The sequence below is a fragment of the Callorhinus ursinus genome, unplaced genomic scaffold (genome assembly GCF_003265705.2).
Source record: "Callorhinus ursinus isolate GAN/ISIS: 27379988/994484 unplaced genomic scaffold, GSC_fseal_2.0 scaffold16, whole genome shotgun sequence".
Lineage (NCBI taxonomy): Eukaryota > Metazoa > Chordata > Mammalia > Carnivora > Otariidae > Callorhinus > Callorhinus ursinus.
The window spans coordinates 29089131-29109371 of record NW_027397078.1 but is presented as its reverse complement, the minus strand read 5'-3'; the positions used below and the strand labels follow the sequence as shown (position 1 = coordinate 29109371).

Below are 20241 nucleotides of genomic sequence, written 5' to 3'. Positions count from 1 at the left end.
CATTTATTCAGTTAGCCAATCATATTTATCTAGTGTCTGTGATTGTTAATGAAAGAGATGTGGCCCCTGCCCTCACAGAGGTTACATCTAGCAGGGAAGACTTAGGTTGAACAGGTTTTTCAAGTATGATGAGTTTATAAAGTGGGGACCTAACTTGTCTGGGGGGGTGATAGAAGGTTCTCCCATAGAAGTATAGTATCAGCCTGAGACCTGAGGATGAATTAGGCAATTCAGAGACAGCCATGGTATTGGCTGAGAAATGGTATTCCACAGTGAGGGGACAACTTAGGCGGAGCCTGACACAACACTTTTTATATGAAAGAACTTTAGGGTAGGAGCACAGACTGAGGGACAGGATGGTCCCTAATAGGGCTGGAGACATAAGACATGGTTGGATCGTGCAAAGGAACTTGGACTTTTTTCTAAGGACAACAAAAATAATCATAGAAGAGTATCATAAAATTTGTGTTTTAAGTGCAGCAGGAAGAAATATTTGAATGTGGGAGGCCAATTAGGAGGTAGTTGAAGAGACAGATGATGGATTCTCATGGAGACCAAGGTAGTAGGGATGGAGATGCAAAGAAGTAGACAGATTCAAGAGGAGTTTAGGCAATGATGGTTTAAAGCATGGTAATGTGATATGGGGGACTCGAGAGAGGAGAGAATCAAGGATAACCTCTAGGTTCCCGGCTTGAATTTGGGAGTATGTTGGCATTGTTTGCTGATATTGGGAACATGATAAGAAGGAGAGGTTGGGATGAGAGAGAATGGTAAGTTCATTTTGGGGTAAGGTGATTTGAAGTGCTTTTGATTAGGTAGTTGAGTGTATGTGTCCAGAGCTCAGAAATGCAGTGTGGCCTGAGGCATTGTCCTGCAGTATTGGCACAGAGTACCCAAAGCCCTAGGCCAGAATGAGATTACCAAGAGAGAAATTAAGGGGGGAAGAGGGCCTAGGACAGAATCTGAAGGAACACCGCCATTCAAGGTCAGGCAGAGAAGAACTTGCAAAGGAGTTGTAGAATACCCAGAAAGGTACGAGGAAAACCAAGAGGGTTTATTGTCACAGAATCCAAGAGAAGAAAAGTTTTCTAGAAGGATGATGTAGTCAACCATATTTAGTGCTTCAGGGAGGGTAAGAAAGATGAGGACTGCCCGGTGTCCTTGGGATTTAACAACATAGACACCTTTGGGGAGTAGAGGACCGAATTCATCTCGGAAAACATAACATTACATTGTAGAAGCCTGACGTGACGTGATTTGCATGGATACCCGGAATGAACATGCTGTGTTCCGACTTCCCTATGTTGGGCCTTAAGAACGTATATTATTATCTTTAGGCAAGGAAAAGTAATAAAAAAAATTTCCGTCACTAAAGCTCCCTTCATGATTGCTATTCAGGCATGAAAATTCCTGACTCTTTCTATTAAAATCTTGAATACCATTACATGAACTATATCAGAGAGAGTATAAAGGGCCAACTTGTTGTCTTCTATCTAGGCTTCTCTTTGTCTCGGTTCAGTCTCCCCCACCACCCCCCCTTCCCACGCCTTCATTCATTCACTATAAGATTTAGGATGTCTGAGAAATACTCTCTAAATGAAAGGCATTCTCCTCCACAGCTTCCCCCAGCTGCCACCACACACTTCTCTGACTACTTGCAGCATCTACACATCCTATACCTAGCACATAGGTCTTAAAGTCACCTTGTAATTGTTCCATGAAAATTTATCTTCTTTCTCCAACTATGCTATAAGCTCCTTCCGAGTAGGGATGATGTCATTGGCTGCTTTTGTTCTTTCCCATCATGCCTAGCAAAAACTTGGGTAGGAAATAGTTTCAACTAAACCCTAGTTTCTTGAGTTCTTCATACTTGTGATAATGAGATGTCAGTGGGTCCCCTTTTTGCGTGACTCACGTAGGTAGGAGTTATCAACGTTTAATTAGTTTAAATACCATTGGTTTTTTTTTTTCAGGTATGGCTTCACAAAAGAAATTTTGCATAAATATAAGGTAAGACTCGGACTTTTTTTTTTTTTTTTAATGCCTTCTCTTTGCTGTTTATACATAGAACTACAAAAAAAGAGCCTTCGGGAAGGGTGACCGGGTAAAAATAAAAGCACAGCAGGAAGCCCTGGCCAGGGTAGAGGCCTAATTTTCTTCCGGGACCAAACAGGAAGCTGTTTCATTGTGACTTTTGTGTTAGTTTCAGCACAGATTCAAACATATTCTGTTGCTGTAAAGGTACCCAGGATTTGTTTTATGGTAAAACATTGCAGGTACAGAAATGACTATCTTAAAGGAAGAGATTTTTACTCACTGAGTGAGTGTGGGTGTGGGCTCTGGATTGGTTGGTTTGCATATGAAAGGCAACTCATCGACAATTTCTAGGCATTAACTAGCTCTGGGAGGAGCAATCTCTCCTCCAGGGTCAGCAAGGCACCAAGATGTCCAAGTATCAAAAACATAGAACAAACAAACAAACAAACATAGAATAAAAAGACATGATTAATGTATGCTGGTGGGTTAGTGACTCCATGCCAACTTCCTTTGCTCCTTTGCCTCGCATGAAAGCTGTTGCATTTTGTGATAAACTTGAACTTACCAAAAAAACAAAACTTACTCAAATTCTTACTTACAGATGCATGGAAAGAAAATCTTAGAAATCTTAGAAGACCTCTATTCCTGGCTCCCAATTGGTACAATCATTGACAATGAAATCCTGGTCATACATGGTGGGATATCAGAGTCCACAGACTTGAATTTGCTCCACCGTATAGAAAGAAACAAAGTAAGAAGCAATGTTTACATAAATCTTGTCGCAGAGTTTTATAAGGGGGTATATATATATATATATATATTCATTTGCATTTCAGTAGTTGTCGTAACTGCAAAAATTAGTACAAATTTTAAGAAAATCTATGATGGCAAGATAAAGAACTGAACGGGTAACTTCCGAATAAGGCAAATATATTTTTTTAACTTCGTGATAAAGTGGAAAACGAGGAAAGGTTGGCATTTCATATAGTTTCTAAAAGTGAAAATCCTGATTTTTAAAAAAATTAAAATTTCAGGGGCGCCTGGGTGGCTCAGTTGGTTGGGCGACTGCCTTCAGCTCAGGTCATGATCCTGGAGTCCCGGGATCGAGTCCCCACATCGGGCTCCCTGCTCGGCAGGGAGTCTGCTTCTCCCTCTGACCCTCTTCCCTCTCGTGCTCACTATCTCTCATTCTCTCTCTCTCAAATAAATAAATAAAATCTTTTTAAAAAATAAATAAATAAATAAATAAATAAATAAAATAAAAAATTAAAAAATTAAAATTTCAGATTAATGTTGTAGTAAAATATACATGACATAAAATTGACCACTTTAATTAAGCATTTTTAACTGTACAGTTCAGTGGCGTTAAGTACGTTCACATTGTAGTGCAGCCGTCCCCACCATCCATCTCCAGAACTTTTCATCTTCCCAAACTGAAACTCTACCCATTAAGCAACAACTCTCCCTTCTCCCCTTTCCCTAGTGCCTGGTGACCACCATGCTATTTTCTGTCCCTGAATTTGACTACTTTGGGTGCCTCATTATAGATGGAGTCATACAGCAGTTTATTTCTGAATTGCTATGGCTTCTCTTATATTCCAAATGGCTCAGGGTATTTTGGGGGAAATATTTTAAACTGAGTAATCACATTAAGTACAACAGAAGCAGAGCAAGAACGTGTATAGAACCTCTAAGGGAAGAGGCTGTGTGTGGCCTGTAAAGCTCCCGTACTTAGTGAAGGGCTCCTTTGGCTGGGCCTTGCAGAGTGACTGGAATTATCTTTGTCCTGTACCAGAGCCCAGCCAAAGCCCCCAGACCAGGGGCATAGGAGGACCAATAGCAGCTCTGGAACCAGATGATCGTATATGGTCCTAGTGAGAAACCTGAACCCTTTACCCCTCAAGACTGATAGTCAACTTCCAACCAATCTAGGCAAGTAGAGTCTAGAGCTGGAATTTAATTTGATATAGACAGAAAGGTGACCCCTATTCACTTTGAGTTTCTGGAGCCCTTATACCTTTATATACATATGAAAGATAGTATTACTGCTAACTTCTTCTCATCCCTTTATTATCAGCTTAAATGTACCCCCCTCCTCTGGAAAGCCTTCCATGACCTCCAGACTAGGTCAGGTCCCCTTCTACCTGCTCTCAAGCCCCTTGTACCTATCCTTCATAACAGTTACCAGAACTGAGTAAAGAATTGGGATACTATTTACTATCCTCCCCTGCTTCTCTCATTCACTGATAATACTCCAGCACCTAAGATGTAGTAAATACTTGATCAGTGTTTGTTGGATGTGTCCTAATACATTTAAGACCAAAACAGGGCGGACCTAAGACAAAACTGGATAGAAACTTCTGATTCCTGATTCTGTGGTGATTTTATATATCTCCTCTCCAGCCTCACCCGACCATGACCATATTTCCTGGCTTGTACCTGTTGTCCTGGTAATTGTTAATAGTGCCTCCCTTTATTCTCAGAAGTACTCCAATTGCAATACATTTTAAGGTCACCCTACATTTAAGGCCTCTTTCTCATGATATCAGCTAATAGTCAAGCCAGTAAAACATTTTGCTCAACACAAGATAGTGTTAACATAACAAGTGGATGTGATTCTAGCCAAAAGCAAGGGAACATGATGTTTTAGTCAGTCAAATATTGGCAAGCACATGGCAGGAATGCCCCACTCTACCAGCACCCGCCCTGTGACAACAGCGCTAATCAGCCATGGCAACCCCTACCAATTGATCAATTGAAAACTTTTCCTTTTCTGAAGTGAGCCTGAGCAGCCAGCCCTCTCTAGAGCTTTTTGAGCTATGAAGAGCATGTGTTGGGGCGCCTGGGTGGCTCAGTTGGTTAAGCCTCTGACTCTTGATCTGAGCTCAGCTCAGGTCTTGATCTCAGGGTCCTGAGTTCAAGCCCCAAGCTGGGTTCCATGCTGGGCATGGAGCCTACTTAAAAAAAAAAAACCAAAAAAAAAAAACAACCAGCAGGTCTCTGGAATGCCTATTACTATCTCTGCGGAGACCAAAAGGTGAGAGCCACCTTGACCTAGTAAACTCCATGAGGCTCTGACATCAGACAGCCATAGCCAGCTTTACTTCCTACCTCCGCCACTTCCTGGCTGGGTGACTGGGCAAGGTACGAAAGTCTTCTAAGCCTCAGTTTCTGCGCCTGTGTATGGAAGCTAAAAATACCTACTATATTGAGTTGTTAGGAGGATTAAATAGAATTACCTAGATGAAGAAAACAGCATAGAGTAAGCTCTGAACACAAAGCTCGCTCCCTCCAACTCTCTCCTCTCTTTCCTGATACTTGGAACCAAAGTTTGAATTTTAGTCACCAAGACACCCCCTGGGGAGAAGTTTTTGGGCCAGGATTTTTCCAGGAAACCAAATTTCACCTCCTTTGGGGGTCATCGTTCCACCTACTCATAAGCCTGGTTTTAGAAGATAGAAATTTGACTTGTGTACTTCCTGTGTCTTCTACCCCTCCTAGAGTGAGGTTGAATTGGCAGCACATACTTGTATTAAATACAATTGAACTGTAGCAAAAGTAGTAGGTTTAAGCCTTTGGAACTCTCCCAAATGAAATACAAAAGTAGATTTTTTTTTAAGATTTTTTATTTATTTATTTGAGAGAGATAATGAGATAGAGAGAGAGCATGAGAGGGGAGAGGGTCAGAGAGAGAAACAGACTCCCCACTGAGCAGGGAGCCCGATGTGGGACTCGATCCTGGGACTCCAGGATCATGACCTGAGCCGAAGGCAGTCGCTTAACCAACTGAGCCACCCAGGCGCCCCCAAAAGTAGATTTTCAAGTCCAGTTTTATACCTTTCCCACTTTCTCCACTTCCCCATCCCTTAGGACCCTCTAAGTGTAGGGATGACCATGCTGCCTGGGTTATGCCTGCTGTTGTGGTATGATTGTTAATGGCGGCGGGGAGTAGGGTTGGGGGAACTTCATGACAACCTCCTTCTAGGTTCATTAAAGGCATTTGGTAAGGTGGGTGGGTTGGTGGGGGTGTCAACGCAGAGGGACAGAGAAGGAAGATTCTATAGACTAAGATTCTAGTTTAGAATTCTTTAAACTCCCTGGCAGGGGGTGTGAGAAAGGATGGCTAGCCGGGCTTCCAGGAGAAAATGATGGTGTGGTACTTTAGGGGGGAGCTGGGCAAAGTATCCTGATCCTAAGTGGCCTTAAGAGACACGGGTTCTTCATCAGGTTGAGGCACAGCAACAGAGACAGAGTGGCAACTGGCACTGAAGTTTCTGCATGTGGCACATGAAACATAGGGTTGGCTAAAGTGTGACTTTGTTTTGTAGATGAAATCTGTGCTGATGCCACCAATTCCCTTGGTTGAAGACCACGATACTGACTTGAAGAAAAATAAAGTAGGTGCAACTCTTATACCTCGGGAACTCAAAACAAATGGATCCCCTTCTGAGCAGTTAACAAAGCATGAATGGGAACAGGTAGGTATCAAAGTGTTCCCCAAAGTGGCAGTGAAGGTGCGGCATACATGATGTTATCCCTTAGATACATAACAAGTGACTCACCTTTATAAGCAGAGCATATTCTTCCTTCTGAACTCATCACTATACTTTTAATAGCTTCATTGAGACGGACTCCCTCATTTAAAGTATATAATTCACTGGTTTGGGTGTATTCACAGTGTTGTGCCACTGTCATGACAATCTAATTTTAGAACTTTTTCATTGCCTGAAAAAGAAACTCCATACCTATTACTAGTCACTCCCCATTCTCTCCCCAACCACCCCCTCCCCCAGCCTTAGGCAACCACTAATCTACTTTTGGTCTTTATAGATTTTCCTATTCTGGACATGTTCTAGAAATGGACCCATACAATATGTGATCTTTTGTGTCTGGCTTCTTGTACTCAGCTCAATGTTTTGAAGTTCATCCATGTTGTAGGATGTATCAGTACTGTGTTTCTTTTTATTGCTAAATAATATTCTGTGGTGTGGATATACTACATTTTGTTTATTCATTCATCAGTGGGTAGACCCTTGAGTTGTTTCTGCTTCTTGGCTATTATGAATAATGCTGCTATAAACATTCACATACCAGTTTTTCTGTGGATGTATGCTTTCATTTCTCTTTGGTATATACCTAGGAGTAGAACTGCTCGGTTATAAGATAATTCTAAGTTGAACATTTTGAGAAATTTCCAAACTGTTCTCCCAAATGGCTGCACCATTTTACATTTCCATTACCAACGTATGAAGGTTCCAATTTCTTCACATCCTCTCCTTTTGATTATGGCTGTCCTAGTGGGTATGAGGTGGAATCTCGTTATGGTTTTGATTTGTTGTGGTTTTGGCATTTCTCTAATTAGTAATGATGTTGAGCATCTTTTCATGTGCTAATTGGCCTTCTGTATGTCTTTGGAGAAATATCTATACAGATCCTTTGCTCATTTTAAAAATTGAGTTATTTATCTTTTTATTATTGCATTGTAAGAGTTCTTCATATATTCTGGATATAAATTCCTTATCAGAGATATTATTTGCAGGTATTCTTTCCTATTCTGTAGACTGTCTTTTCCCTCTCTTGATGGTATTATTTGCAGCACGAAAGTTTTTAATTTTGATGAAATCTAATATTATCTATTTTTTTCTTTTTTGCTTTTGCTTTTGGTGTTGTATCTAAGACGCCATTGTCTAACCCAAAGTCATGAGGATTTATTGCTATATTTTCTTCTAAGAATTTTATAGATTAAGCTCTTCAATTTGGGTAATCCATTTTGAGTTAATTTTTGTGTAATGTGGGAGGTAGAGGTCTAGCTTTAATCTTTTGCATGTGGATATCCAGTTATCTCAATACCACTTGTTAAAAGGATTTTTCTCATTGAATTTTCTTGGCACTTTTTATCAAAAATCAACTGACCATAAATATGAAGGTTTATTTCTAGACTCTTAGTTCTACTCCCTGATCTATATGTCTAGCCTTACAACAGTACTACACAGTTTTGATTACTATAGCTTTGTAGAAAGTTTTGAAAGTGGGAAATATGTGTTCTTTGTTTTGTTGTTCTTTTTCAAGATTGTTTTGACTGTTCTGGGTCCTTTGAATTTCCATATGAATTTTAGGGACAGCTTGTCAATTTCTACCAAGAAACAGCTGGAATTGCTTTGAATCTGTGTTCTTATTGCAATCTTAACAATGTTATATCTCCAATTCCACGAACATGGAATGTCTTTCCATGTATTTAGATCTTTAATTTCAACAGTGTTTTGTAATAATGTACATGGAGGCGCTTGTTTTGCTCAAGTTGAAAATAAATATTCCAAAGTACTTTCAGTGCTATTGTAAAATAGAATTGTTTTTTAAATTACCTTTCAAAATATAGTTGACTTATGTATACTGATCTCATGTTGTGAACCTTGATAAGCCTATTTATTCATTCTAATGATTTTTCATGGATTCCTTGGGACTTTTATATACATGAGCATGTTATCTGTGAATAAAGATAATTTTGCTTCTTCCTTTCCAAGCTCTCTGCCTTTTATTTCTTTTTCTTCCTTAATCACCCTGTCTAGAACCTCTAGTACAGCGTTGAATAGAAGTGTGCTTCTATTCAAATAAGACATCCCTGTCTTATTCCTGATATTAGGGGAAGGCATTCAGTCTTTCACCATTAAGTATATTAGCTGTTTGTTTATATATTAGCTGCCCTTCATCATGAGGAAGTTCCCTTCCGTGCCTACTCTGTTGAATGTTTTTATCATGAAAGAGTGTTGGATTTTGTCAAATGCTTTTTTCGTATCTATTAAGATGATCATGTGGGGTTTCCCCTTTATTCTATCAATATGGTGTATTATGTTGATTGATTTAAACCAACCTTACGTTCCTGGGATAAATCCTACTTAGTCATGGTGTGTAATCCATTTTATATGTTGCTGGCTTCAGTTTGCTAATTTTTTTAAGGATTTTACATCTATATTCATAAGGGGTATTGTTCTGTACTTTTCTTGTGATATCTTTGGTATTAGCGTAAGACTGGCCTCATAGGGTGAGTTGGGAAGCATTAGCCCCTCTTCCAGTTTTTGGAGGTGTTTGTGAAGGACTGATAATAATTTTTCTTCAGATGTTTGGTAGAATTCATCAGTGAAGTGATCTGAGCCTGAGCTTTTCTTTGTAGGAATTTTAAAAATTACTAATTCAATCTTTTTCTTGCTATAGTTCTATTCAGATTTTGTATTTCTTCTTGAGTGGTTTTTATCTTGGTGGTCCTGATAGTTTCTCTTCCTTGGAATTTGTTCATTTCATCTAATTTATCTAATTTGTTGGCCTAAAGTTGTTTGTAATATATATATTTAAATATATATATAAAGTCGGTAGTGCTGTCGCCTCTTTCATTCCTAATTTTAGTAAGTTGAGTCTCTTTTTTTCCTTGGTCAGTCTCACTAAGGTTTGTTAATTTTATTGATCTTTTCAAAGAACCAATTTTTGGTTTTATTGACTTCCTTTATTATTTTCTATTCTTTCCTTCATTTATTTCTGTTCTCGTCTTTATTATTTCCTTCTTTCTGCTTGCTTTAGATTTAGTTTGCTCTTCTTTTTCTAGTTTCCTAAGGTGAAAGGTAATGTCATTGATTCAAGATCTCTTGCCTTTTGTAATGAAGCTATAGATTTCCCTGTAACTACTACTTTAGCTCCATCCTGTAAATTTTGTGGTGTTGTGCTTTCATTTTCATTCATCTCAGAGTATTTTCTAATTTCCCTTGTGATTTCTTCTTTAACCCATATATTATTTAGCAGCATGTTATTTAATTTCTGCATATTTGTGAATTTCTCATATTTCTTTCTCTTATTGCTTTCTACTTGAATTCAATTTTGGTTGGAGAACGTACTTTATATGATTTAAATCCTTTGAAAACATAGTGAGGCTTTTTTTATGGATAGTGTATGGTCTATCTTGGAGAATGTTCCATGTGCTCTTGAGAAGAAAATGTATTCCATTCCTGTCGAGTGGAGTGCTCTATATATATCTATATGTGTCTGTCTTTGAATGTACTTATCTGTCTTTGAATATATTTATAATAGTTGCTTTGAAATCTTTGTCCACTAAGTCAACATCTAATCCCTTCAAAGGCAATTTCTATTGCCTGCTTGTTTTTCCCTGTGTATTTTTTTCTTTGCATGTCTTGTAACTTTTTTGTTGAAAACTGGGCATTTTAAGTAACATACTGTAGTAACTCTAGATAGTTATTCCCATGCTCCTCTGGGGCTTGTTGTTATTTGCGTTTTCACTCATTTATTTGTTTAGGGCTTGTCTTGACTAGTTCAGTGAAGTCTGTGACCTCTCAGTGTGCAGTCTCTGATGTCACTCTTCACAGGGTGCTGCCTTGAGTATGTACACAGTTTCCCTGACTACTGGGAGTCATTGTAGTTTTAGGTAGGCTCTCTTTGACTGTCTCTTTCCCTGACTTCCCCTTTAAGCTTTGGCCCATCTGCCTCTATTTGTATCATACCCAGCTGTTAGCCTTCACTAATTGCTAGCTGATTGGGCTATTGTTCTTAACAATGCTCTGGGGCTCACAAATAGCTCCACAATCTGATCCCATTAAAGTCAGTCTCCTTTGCAGGGGCAGGGTATGACAATCCTTGAGGCTTATTCTGGCCTTAGGAGGGCTCTTCTCATCTGCCCCTTTCCCTGATCTGTCTGTGAAACTTCTGTCTGGTCTGCTCTTGGTACTAGTATCATGGAACCATCAGCCTTCTTCTAATTGCTTAGCTCTCAGAAGCCTCTATTTCTTGACTCCGTACTCTTATACCTTGACTGCTGAAAATATTGACTAAAATGTGATTTCTGTTGTCAAAATATCCTCTTATCAATGAGGAGGAAGAGAGAGCTGAGGGGATAGAGAGGGACAGAGAAGGGGTAGTGAGAGAGAAATAGAATTCATCAATGGCTTGTGCGTCCAAAGTATTTAAAAATCAAGTAAATACAAGAGACAACCTATAGCAAGTTGGAAAGGATGCTTCCTTAAATTCTGACATCCAAATTCCAAAGACCAAAGGTTAGAACAAGCACTTCTAGGATGGTGAATAAAAAGGATGATGCCAAAGAGATTGGAGTTGCACAAAAAGAAAATTCTCGCCTCTGGAAGCCTAGATAAGTTTAGAATTCTAGAGAGATGGAGCCTTAAGAAGTGGGAGGGAGGAGACGGGGGGTCATTATTCTGTAATAAAACTTCCCACCACCCCAACAATATAGATGAGGCATCTTGCAGTCTCCATGTACATGACTAGAGCTGAGAAAGGGTAAAATGGACCAGAATCTCATTCCCAATATTTTTTTTTAAAGATTTTATTTATTTATTTATTTATTTATTTATTTATTTGACAGAGAGAGAGAGACAGCTTGAGAGGGAACCCAAGCAGGGGGAGTGGGAGAGGGAGAAGCAGGCTTCCCGCAGAGCAGGGAGCCCGATGTGGGCCTCAATCCCAGGACCCCGGAATCACGACCTGAGCTGAAGGCAGACGCTTAATGACTGAGCCACCCAGGCGCCCCTCATTCCCAATATTTTAATAATTTCAGTTGTACCCTTAGTTTTCTTCTCTCAGTTGCTGGTACAAAGTGGGTATGCATACTTTAGTTAGCTAGAGTTGAAATTTCCAGATAAAACCAGATTTCATACTTTATTTCTCAATAGCTATGAGCTATGTTATAATAAAGGTCATAGGCTCTTTATTTGTCCCCTACACAGAAGTGCAAAATTCTTGGCAGAGTGCTATAATTTAAGTTTTATCTTATGTTCACAGAGATGTGGGGGATATATGTACTCACAGCTATGTCACCGTAGAGAGACAAGCGTGATACCCTTCCTTTAGGACAGACTTGCAACAAGAAGATCAGAGAGGTTTAAACAATAATTTTAATTATTTATTTCCTGAGTGACTCCCTTCTCTTAATTCGTTCATTTAATAAGTATTTATTGAACATCTGCTATGTGTCAGTCACTGTTCTAGGCTTTTGAGAATGTCAGTGACCAAAGATCTATTACCTCATGAAGCTTACATTCTAGGGGGAGGAGTTAAATAATAATATAACAAAAAGCAAGTAAATTACATAATATGCTAAGTGAGAGGTTCTATGGGAAAAAAAATAAAACTAGAACAAGATTAGGAGTATCAGGAGAACTGGAGGTAGAGGACAGAGTTGTAATTTTAAATAGGGTAGTGGGCCTCATTGTGTAGGCTCCCAAAAGTGAAACGGCTTGGTCGTGGTCCCTTGGCTAGTCACTGCGCGACAGAGCAGGTTGTGATTCCAGGTCTGCCTTTAATGCCCATGTTCCTTTTCCGAAGGGAAAGATGACTTCAAAGTGATAGGAGGTCTCAAGAAGGAAATGAACTGCTCTAGTGTCTCCTCATCCAGTGAGACAGTGGGTAAACAAGGAGTAGGCATCTAAAGCAGTTTAGGTATTGCTGGAAGGTTTGGGTTGAGCACAGCTTTTTAAACGACATGTTCAAAAGCTGGAAGGGGGACACATCACCAAGGGAAAATACAAAAGAATAGTGAATCTATAGTATTAGTGTCTTAGAAGAGAAGCATTTAGATACACCTTTCAGAGCTATTAACTCTCTCTCAAAGCATACTTTTGGGAACTGGATTATTTAGAGCTGCAGACAAGCACAGGGCACTTCTTGCTGGATTTATTCTGGATTTAGGAGGTTTAAAGGCTGAGACACAAATAGATTTTTGTTGACCAGGTCCTATAAAAACTGTGATTCAGTAAAACTTCTCCAATTTTTGGTATGAAAATTTTCAGGAAGGAATGTTGTAAATAACTATTCTTTCATGCACTTACCACTCACAAGGCCCTTGCATTTCAGAGGAGAGGATGTTGGAAGGAAAGAGACTGTCTCTGCTGAGGAATTTGTTTCACCAGCAAAGGGCCTCAGGATCAAATCTGTATTATAGCCACAGTCTGGGTAAACCAAGTCAAGTGAATGAGTTCTAGACAGAAAAAAGAGATGCAAACTCATGGAATGGGTAATTCTGAAGACATTCATTTCTATTAAACTAATACCCCCTTTGACTTTGAGTCAAAGAAAAATGAATGTTAGATTTATCTTTCTCATTTCATTGATGAGCCAACTAAAGCTCAAATAGGTTAAATGATTTGCCCAAGGTGACACAGGTGACGCCTGAGGAAATAACTCCTTGGTCAGTGCTTTTTCTAGTTCAACAGAGTCCATTGTATACATTGAATCTGTGTAAATTTCAACTACATGTATGCGACAAAAAGGAGAAAAGTATGTAAAATTTTATTTTCACGAAGGTTATTTATCCCATGATACATTATCACATATATAAAATATTCACACATCCATATTAATGTATAGGAATGTATACACAAATCATGTATAGTGTGCATTGAGGGTAATTTAAGAGGTGTTCCGGGGGTAATTTTGGCTATAAATGACTTGCATTTCATGTGAGAATTTAAAACTTAATCCCCTCCTTATAAAACACAATTCCTTGTGTTCTGTGCTTCTGCCTTCATTACACTAAAGGTCAAATCAGGACCCCCAAACATGAATTCATGGTGTAAGAGCCAGATATGACAAGGCAAGTGTTTGTTTTGTCATAAACACCAGCAAGGCAAATGGGCTCCATTGTATTTATTTGTGGGGTAGGATTGTGCCAACGTGCGAGTGAGGTAGGGGAAAAAGGAGAATCCTGGTCTGAATCTTCTTTGGGTGGTTTTAACTCTCACTGCAGTCAATCATCAAAAATTCCCTAAGTGTCTGGTTCGCGCCTGATGGAGGGTTGCTACAGGCTCTGACCAAGTGCTTAGCATTCCAGAGTTCTCCTACCAGTTCTCTTCTTCTCTTCACCTCACTGTCTTCTTCCTCACTTATTTCTAGCTCCCCTTCAAAACCAAACCTATAAATCGGTGTACAGTCCAGTTTACTGGGACAACCATTTCTGGTTCTCTTGTTAAGACCTGACTTGGACTCGCTTGAGTAACTGCAGAACTTAAAATGTGTGCTCCTTCAAGCCTGCAGAACAGAAAGGTGGAAAAGACAGACTCTTAGACTCATAGTCTGTTAGAACTTTGAGATACTTTACAAGTAACCCAGCCCAAACCCCTGATTTTAAAGATCTGGAAACAGAGACCAGAGAGTTTTCTCGAGGCTGTACAGCTTTAGTGACAAAGCTAGTTTTTCTCACTACTGCTTAAACTCCTATAGGAGCTTAGATAAAGAAACCTTATATGTAGATCAGAACAATGAAAAATATTCTTAGAAACTTGGATCTTCAGTCTTGGACATCATGTAGGCTGCATTTTCCTCTTTCAGCCCCAAAAGGAAATGTTATGCTAATGAAATACTTGTGGATTTAGGAGGACACATTGTGGGAACCAGTCATTGGAACTGAGAATGTTCTTATCAATAGGACAAAAAGGGGAGGAGATGACTTAGGAAGTATTTTTGGATGAACACTTGTCTACATTTGTGGTGGGAAAAAGTCTTTCTCATGCTATCTGCTCTACAGGAGAAAAACCAGGGCCAAAGCCACAGCTGGGAGACCTACCTTATCACTTTGAACATATTAAGAACCTCTAATATGCGTTCATTGTAGGGAGCTGCTTTCTTCTTGGAACATGACGATGAAGTTCTTTTAAGAGAAAAGACCTTGAGGGGCACCTGGGTGGCTCAGATGGTTAAGCGTCTGCCTTCGGCTCAGGTCATGATCCCAGGGTCCTGGGCTCGAGCCCCCGCATCAGGCTCCCTGCTCAGCGGGGAGCCTGCTTCTCCCTCTCCCTCTGCTGCTCCCTCCCTGCCTCCTTGTGCTTGTGCTCTCTCCCTCTCACTCAAAGAAATAAATAAAAATTTTTAAAAAGAGAGAGAGAAAAGACCTTGGTAAATTCAGCAATTGTGAAACAATCATGATGAGATTTTTTAAAGACAGACAAACAAAAGCAAGGGCTGATTCTTCATGATTATGAAGTATGGCTGCACTGGTTATTGGGGATGAGCAGAAAGGGACCACAGTGGCTACGGGCATTACAATTAGTGTGGAAAAGATTCATGGAGGAGATGAGTCTAAAACAAATTTGAAGGAGGAATGAGAAACAGACTCTGGGATAACTTGGGTTGGTATTTCTGGCAAATAAGTTGGAATCTAGAAAGATAGACTCTCGCTTATAACTAGTGGCCTAATCTGGTTTGTTGTTTAAAGGTTATCGATATTCTGTGGAGTGATCCCAGAGGCAAAAGAGGCTGTTACCCAAACACAAGTCGAGGAGGGGGCTGCTATTTTGGACCAGATATTACCTCCAAGGTTCTTAATAAATACCAGTTGAAGATGCTCATTAGGTCTCATGAATGTAAGCCCGAAGGGTATGAAATCTGCCACGATGGGAAGGTAAGCTAACATTGTTGGTGACATCATGACACATCCTTGCCCTAAACAGTCTTTCTTCACAGGATGCATCTTACCTAGAGGCCCATGGGAAGGTGTCTTCCCCAGGACCAAAACAGGAGGCCATGCTTTGGTAGACAGAAACAGGAGACTACAGGGTTCACACAGGTTGTTTGAAGGGGCCCCACTGTGCCTCACCCTAAGAGATATTTGGCTTATTTCCCTGATCTTCCTGAATCCCAGAGATAGAAATTCTGACATGTAGCTCTAAGTACACCCACAGACAGGCTTCCCTCTTCACTAATCGAAATGCAACTCTCCGGTACAGCACTGTTAAGAATGTACTTACCCTCACAGAGCACATCAAAGGCAGCAACGGATCCAGGTCACTCTCCTTCACCTTTTGTACTTGCCCTGTGCAGGACAGAGCCACAGAACCCACCTCCCTTCTAATCACTGAGTAGGTGAGCTCTAGCAAGTCACCTGCTGTGGTCAGTTTGGCTGTGGCCACTAGAATGGAGTGTGTTGTGTTCCTTCATGGGTGTCTGGTAAGGCCGGAAGAGGGCTGAGGAACGGGTTTCTTGTTCCAAGCTGTCTTGGGATGTCCCTTTTCTACCAGAGAATAACAGTAAATAAAACGGAATACCAAATCGTGTGGCATCTCTTTCTATTTCAAGACTTTCGCTTTTCTTAACTCCATTAGTTCACTTTTGGCTCCTGCTAACGTTGTGAGATAGTGAAGGCAAGGATTATTTAAGGTTTCTTTGTACTGAGAAAACAGAAAATAGCTTGTCTGAAGTAGCAGGCTGATGAGGGAAGAACTGGGCCTGAGCCAGGTTGCCTGTCAAGGACAAGGGTTACCCTGCCATCCCCCACCATGGCCCCAAGGCTGGTTCCTTCCCAGCAGAGTGGTCCTGGCCACTCTGTATTCTGGCCACTATTTTCTCTGCCCTTAAAGGACTGGTTTTGTAGAGGGCCCCAAGCCCTCTACATCAGTCAGCTTTAAGCAAAAGAAAAAGACTGAGAGTAGAGGAGTTTTATTTTGAACGCTCAAATATCACAAGGAAAAAAAACAAAGCCTTTACCCACTTGGAAAATTAGAATTTGCAAAACCAAGCGTTAAGTAGAATTCTAAGACACGGAACTGAAATTGTACACAGGATTACAAGGCTATGCACTGTGGGGATGAGTGGCTGAAAGTTAGTAGTCCCAGGGACACTGATTTCAAAGCCTTGTTGCTCTCCAGTGGAATCACAGAAAATCCTGTCAGACTTGGATAATTTGGATGGATTTGGAACTTTGTTTGATTTTTGCTTTTTTAGGAATTGAGCTATTTCTGCTTTTATTGAAGGACCTTTTGAGAACTAACTCTACATGAACCTGGCCTTCTTTTTCTTTAATCAGGTTGTTACTGTATTTTCTGCTTCTAATTATTATGAAGAAGGCAGCAATCGAGGAGCTTACATCAAACTGTGTTGTGATATGACCCCTCGATTTTTCCAGTACCAAGTAACTAGGACAACGTGCTCGAGGCCTCTTTACCAAAGGTGTGTATGCTCTAAGGAGAATTCTGAACACTGGTACTGGTGACCAAGTAGAAACAGTCCAGAGTGACTAAGAGCGGCCACGAGAGTGAAGACAACTACTTACGGGTTACTCATTGGTGTAAACACAATAGAATTAGTTCCAGACACCAAGTGGTGAATACATTCATATTTGAAACCAAGAGGAGCAATTTTCAATTCATATGTCTCTTTAAATGGATAAAGCAATCAGTGTCCACGAGCAGCCTCTAATTGAATGTAAAGAAAAGATGGTCCGCACATCCACCCAGTTCCACATCCGACAGCCCTCCCTGTCCCCCAAGCAGCCCTGTGTGCTCTTGCCCCTTGGTCTCTTCTCTACCCAGAAGTGTATAATGGCAAGAGTTGAGTGTCTCTCCATGTGTTGGCATCCATAGCTTATCTTCCTTTTCTCCATTCAACGTGATCTTTTTAAGAAGTTTTCATTATAAAATGAGTATGTTTGTTGTTAACAAGTGAGACCAAACAAAGATGTATACAGAAAATGCTAATGATCTTCTCTCCCTCTCCTTCTTTTATTTATTTATTTATTTATTTATTTATTTATTTAATTGACACAGAGAGAGAGAGAGACAGCGAGAGAGGGAACACAAGCAGGGGGAGTGGGAGAGGGAGAAGCAGGCCTCCTGCAGAACAAGGAGCCCCATGCGGGGCTCAATCCCAGGACTCTGGGACCATGACCCGAGCTGAAGGCAGTCGCTTAACCAACTGAGCCACCCAGGCGCCCCTCCCTCTCCTTCTTAATAATCCTTTTCCCCAGAGGCAACTGAAATTGATAGCCTAGAGTGCACATTTCTTCCCTCTTCTTGCTCCTACAAAAATAGACAAACCATTATATTCATCAAATTTAAAAATTTTTGAGCACCTACTATGTATCACACACTGTTCTAGGCACAGACGATATGGCAATGAACAAAACAGACAAAAGTCCTTTCCCTCATCAAATGCAGATCCCGAGGGAGGAGAAAGGCAGTCAGCAACATACACAGCACACTCTATGCTACAACTGACCTTTTCTCTAAAGATGATATCATGAACATTACTCCAAGTTAATACACATAGACCTAACTCAATCTTTCTAGTCGATGTGCCATAACAATTATGGAGTGACTAAATCTTATTCAACTGATGGCCATCCAGATTGGTTCCAGGGTTTTGCACTTAAAAGCAAAGCTATATATGACAAACACTTCTGTGTATGTGTGTATACATACATGCATGCATGCATACACACGCACGCATGCATACACACATATGTACACACATGCATGCACGCGTGCATACATACACACATGCATACATACACGTACACGCACGTGCATGCACACATACGCATATGTACATGCATGCACACATGCATACACACACATGCATACATACACACGTACACACGCACATGCACGCACGCATGCATACATACGTACACATGCATACATACACACATGCACACACATGTACATACACGCATGCCTACATACACACATGGATACATGCACACATACGTACATACACGCATGCACTCATGCATACGTACACATGGATATGTACACACATGCACACATACACATATGCACGCATGCATACATACACGTGCATACACACGCATGCATACATACACACATACGTACATACACACATGCATACATACAGCCATAAGATTTAGTGCTTTTTTTTACATAAAATTCAAAATGTGGAATTTATGGGTTTATGGTTTAAAATTTTGCTAGATACTCCAAAAGAGTTTTAACAATTAACAATCTGAAAAACAACATACCAATTTTTCCACATCCTCATTAGTCTTAGATATTATCACACTTCTTAATTTTTGCCAAGCTGATGGATCAAAACAGTAAATCTCATTGTTTTAATTAGCACTTTTTAGATAGCTGAGTTTGCCCATCTTATGTTTTTGGACATTGCATTTTTCTCTTCTTGGAATTTCCTATTTATATTATTCCCCCATTTTATATTGGGTTGTTTGTAATTTTCTGATCAATCTTTAGGAGTTCTTTGCAGATGAGGGACAGAGGATTTTTACAGTTACATTGCATATGTTTTGTTGGTGTCTTCATTTTGCTTTAGTTCTATGAAATCACATTTATATATATAATTTCATTATATCTTTTGGATTTTCATCTTTGTTAGAAAAATGTCTCCACAGCAAGTTTATATTATATTGTATTATATTAGTAAGTTAATCTCAAATTAATTTATTTTAACAGTTTTGTTGAGACATAATTCACATACCATAAAGTTGACCAATTTAAAATATACAATTCACTGATAGTATATTTACAGAGTTGTGCAACCATTGCCATAACCAGTTTGAAAACATTTTTGCCATCCTAAAAAGACAGCTTGAACCCATTAGCAGTCACCAGTCACTTCCCTCTATCACAACTCTAGGCAACCAGTAATCTGCTTTCTGTTTCTATAAATATACCTATTCTGGACATTTCATGTAAATGGGATCACACAATATGTGGTCTTCTGTGACTGGCTTCTTTCACTTAGCACAATGTTTTTGAGGTTCATTCACGTTGTAACATGTATGAATGTGTCATTCCTTTTTATGGCTGAATAATATTCCATTATATGAATAGACCACATTTTCCTTTTTTTTTTAAATTAAAAAATTTTTTTTAAGTTTTTAATTCCAGTACGGTGAACACGTAGTATTACACTAGCTTTAGGTGTACAATATAGTGATTTAACAATTCCATACATCATCCTGTGCTCATCACAAGTGCACACCTTAATCCCCATCACCTATTTCATCCATCCCCCCACCTACCTTCCCTCTGGTAACCATCACTTTGTTCTCTATAGTTAAGGGTCTCTTTCTTGGTTTGCCTCTCTCTTTCTCACTCTTCCTTTGCTCATTTGTTTTGTTCCTTAAATTTCACATATGAGTGAAATCATATGGTATTTGTCTTTCTCTGACTTACTTCACTTAGCATAGTATCTCTAGCTCCATCCATGCTGTTGCAAATGGCAAGATTTCGTTATTTTTTATGGCTGAGTAATATTCCATTGTGTAGATATACCACTATTCTTTATCTATTCATCGTCTGATGGACACCTGTGTTGCTTCCGTCATCTTGGCTACTGTAAATAATGCTGCTATAAACGTAGGGGTGCATGTATCCCTTTGATTCTTGTATTCTTTGGGTAAATACCTGGTAGTGTGATTGCTGGATTAAAGGTATTTCTATT

At 39.7% G+C, this 20241-nt stretch overlaps 1 protein-coding gene across 4 annotated transcripts in view; it reads left to right on the top strand.

The window, feature by feature from the left end:
* PPEF1 (protein phosphatase with EF-hand domain 1) overlaps nucleotides 1–20241 on the top strand; it is a 112880-nt gene that overhangs the window by 73410 nt on the left and 19229 nt on the right. For all 4 annotated transcript variants that reach the window (XM_073902024.1, XM_073902023.1, XM_025857824.2 and 1 more), the window contains 5 exons: nucleotides 1974–2010; nucleotides 2639–2788; nucleotides 6366–6515; nucleotides 15260–15445; nucleotides 16847–16989. In XM_073902024.1, the coding sequence (XP_073758125.1) occupies nucleotides 1974–2010; nucleotides 2639–2788; nucleotides 6366–6515; nucleotides 15260–15445; nucleotides 16847–16989 (666 nt within the window). The remainder of the gene's footprint in view (nucleotides 1–1973; nucleotides 2011–2638; nucleotides 2789–6365; nucleotides 6516–15259; nucleotides 15446–16846; nucleotides 16990–20241) is intronic.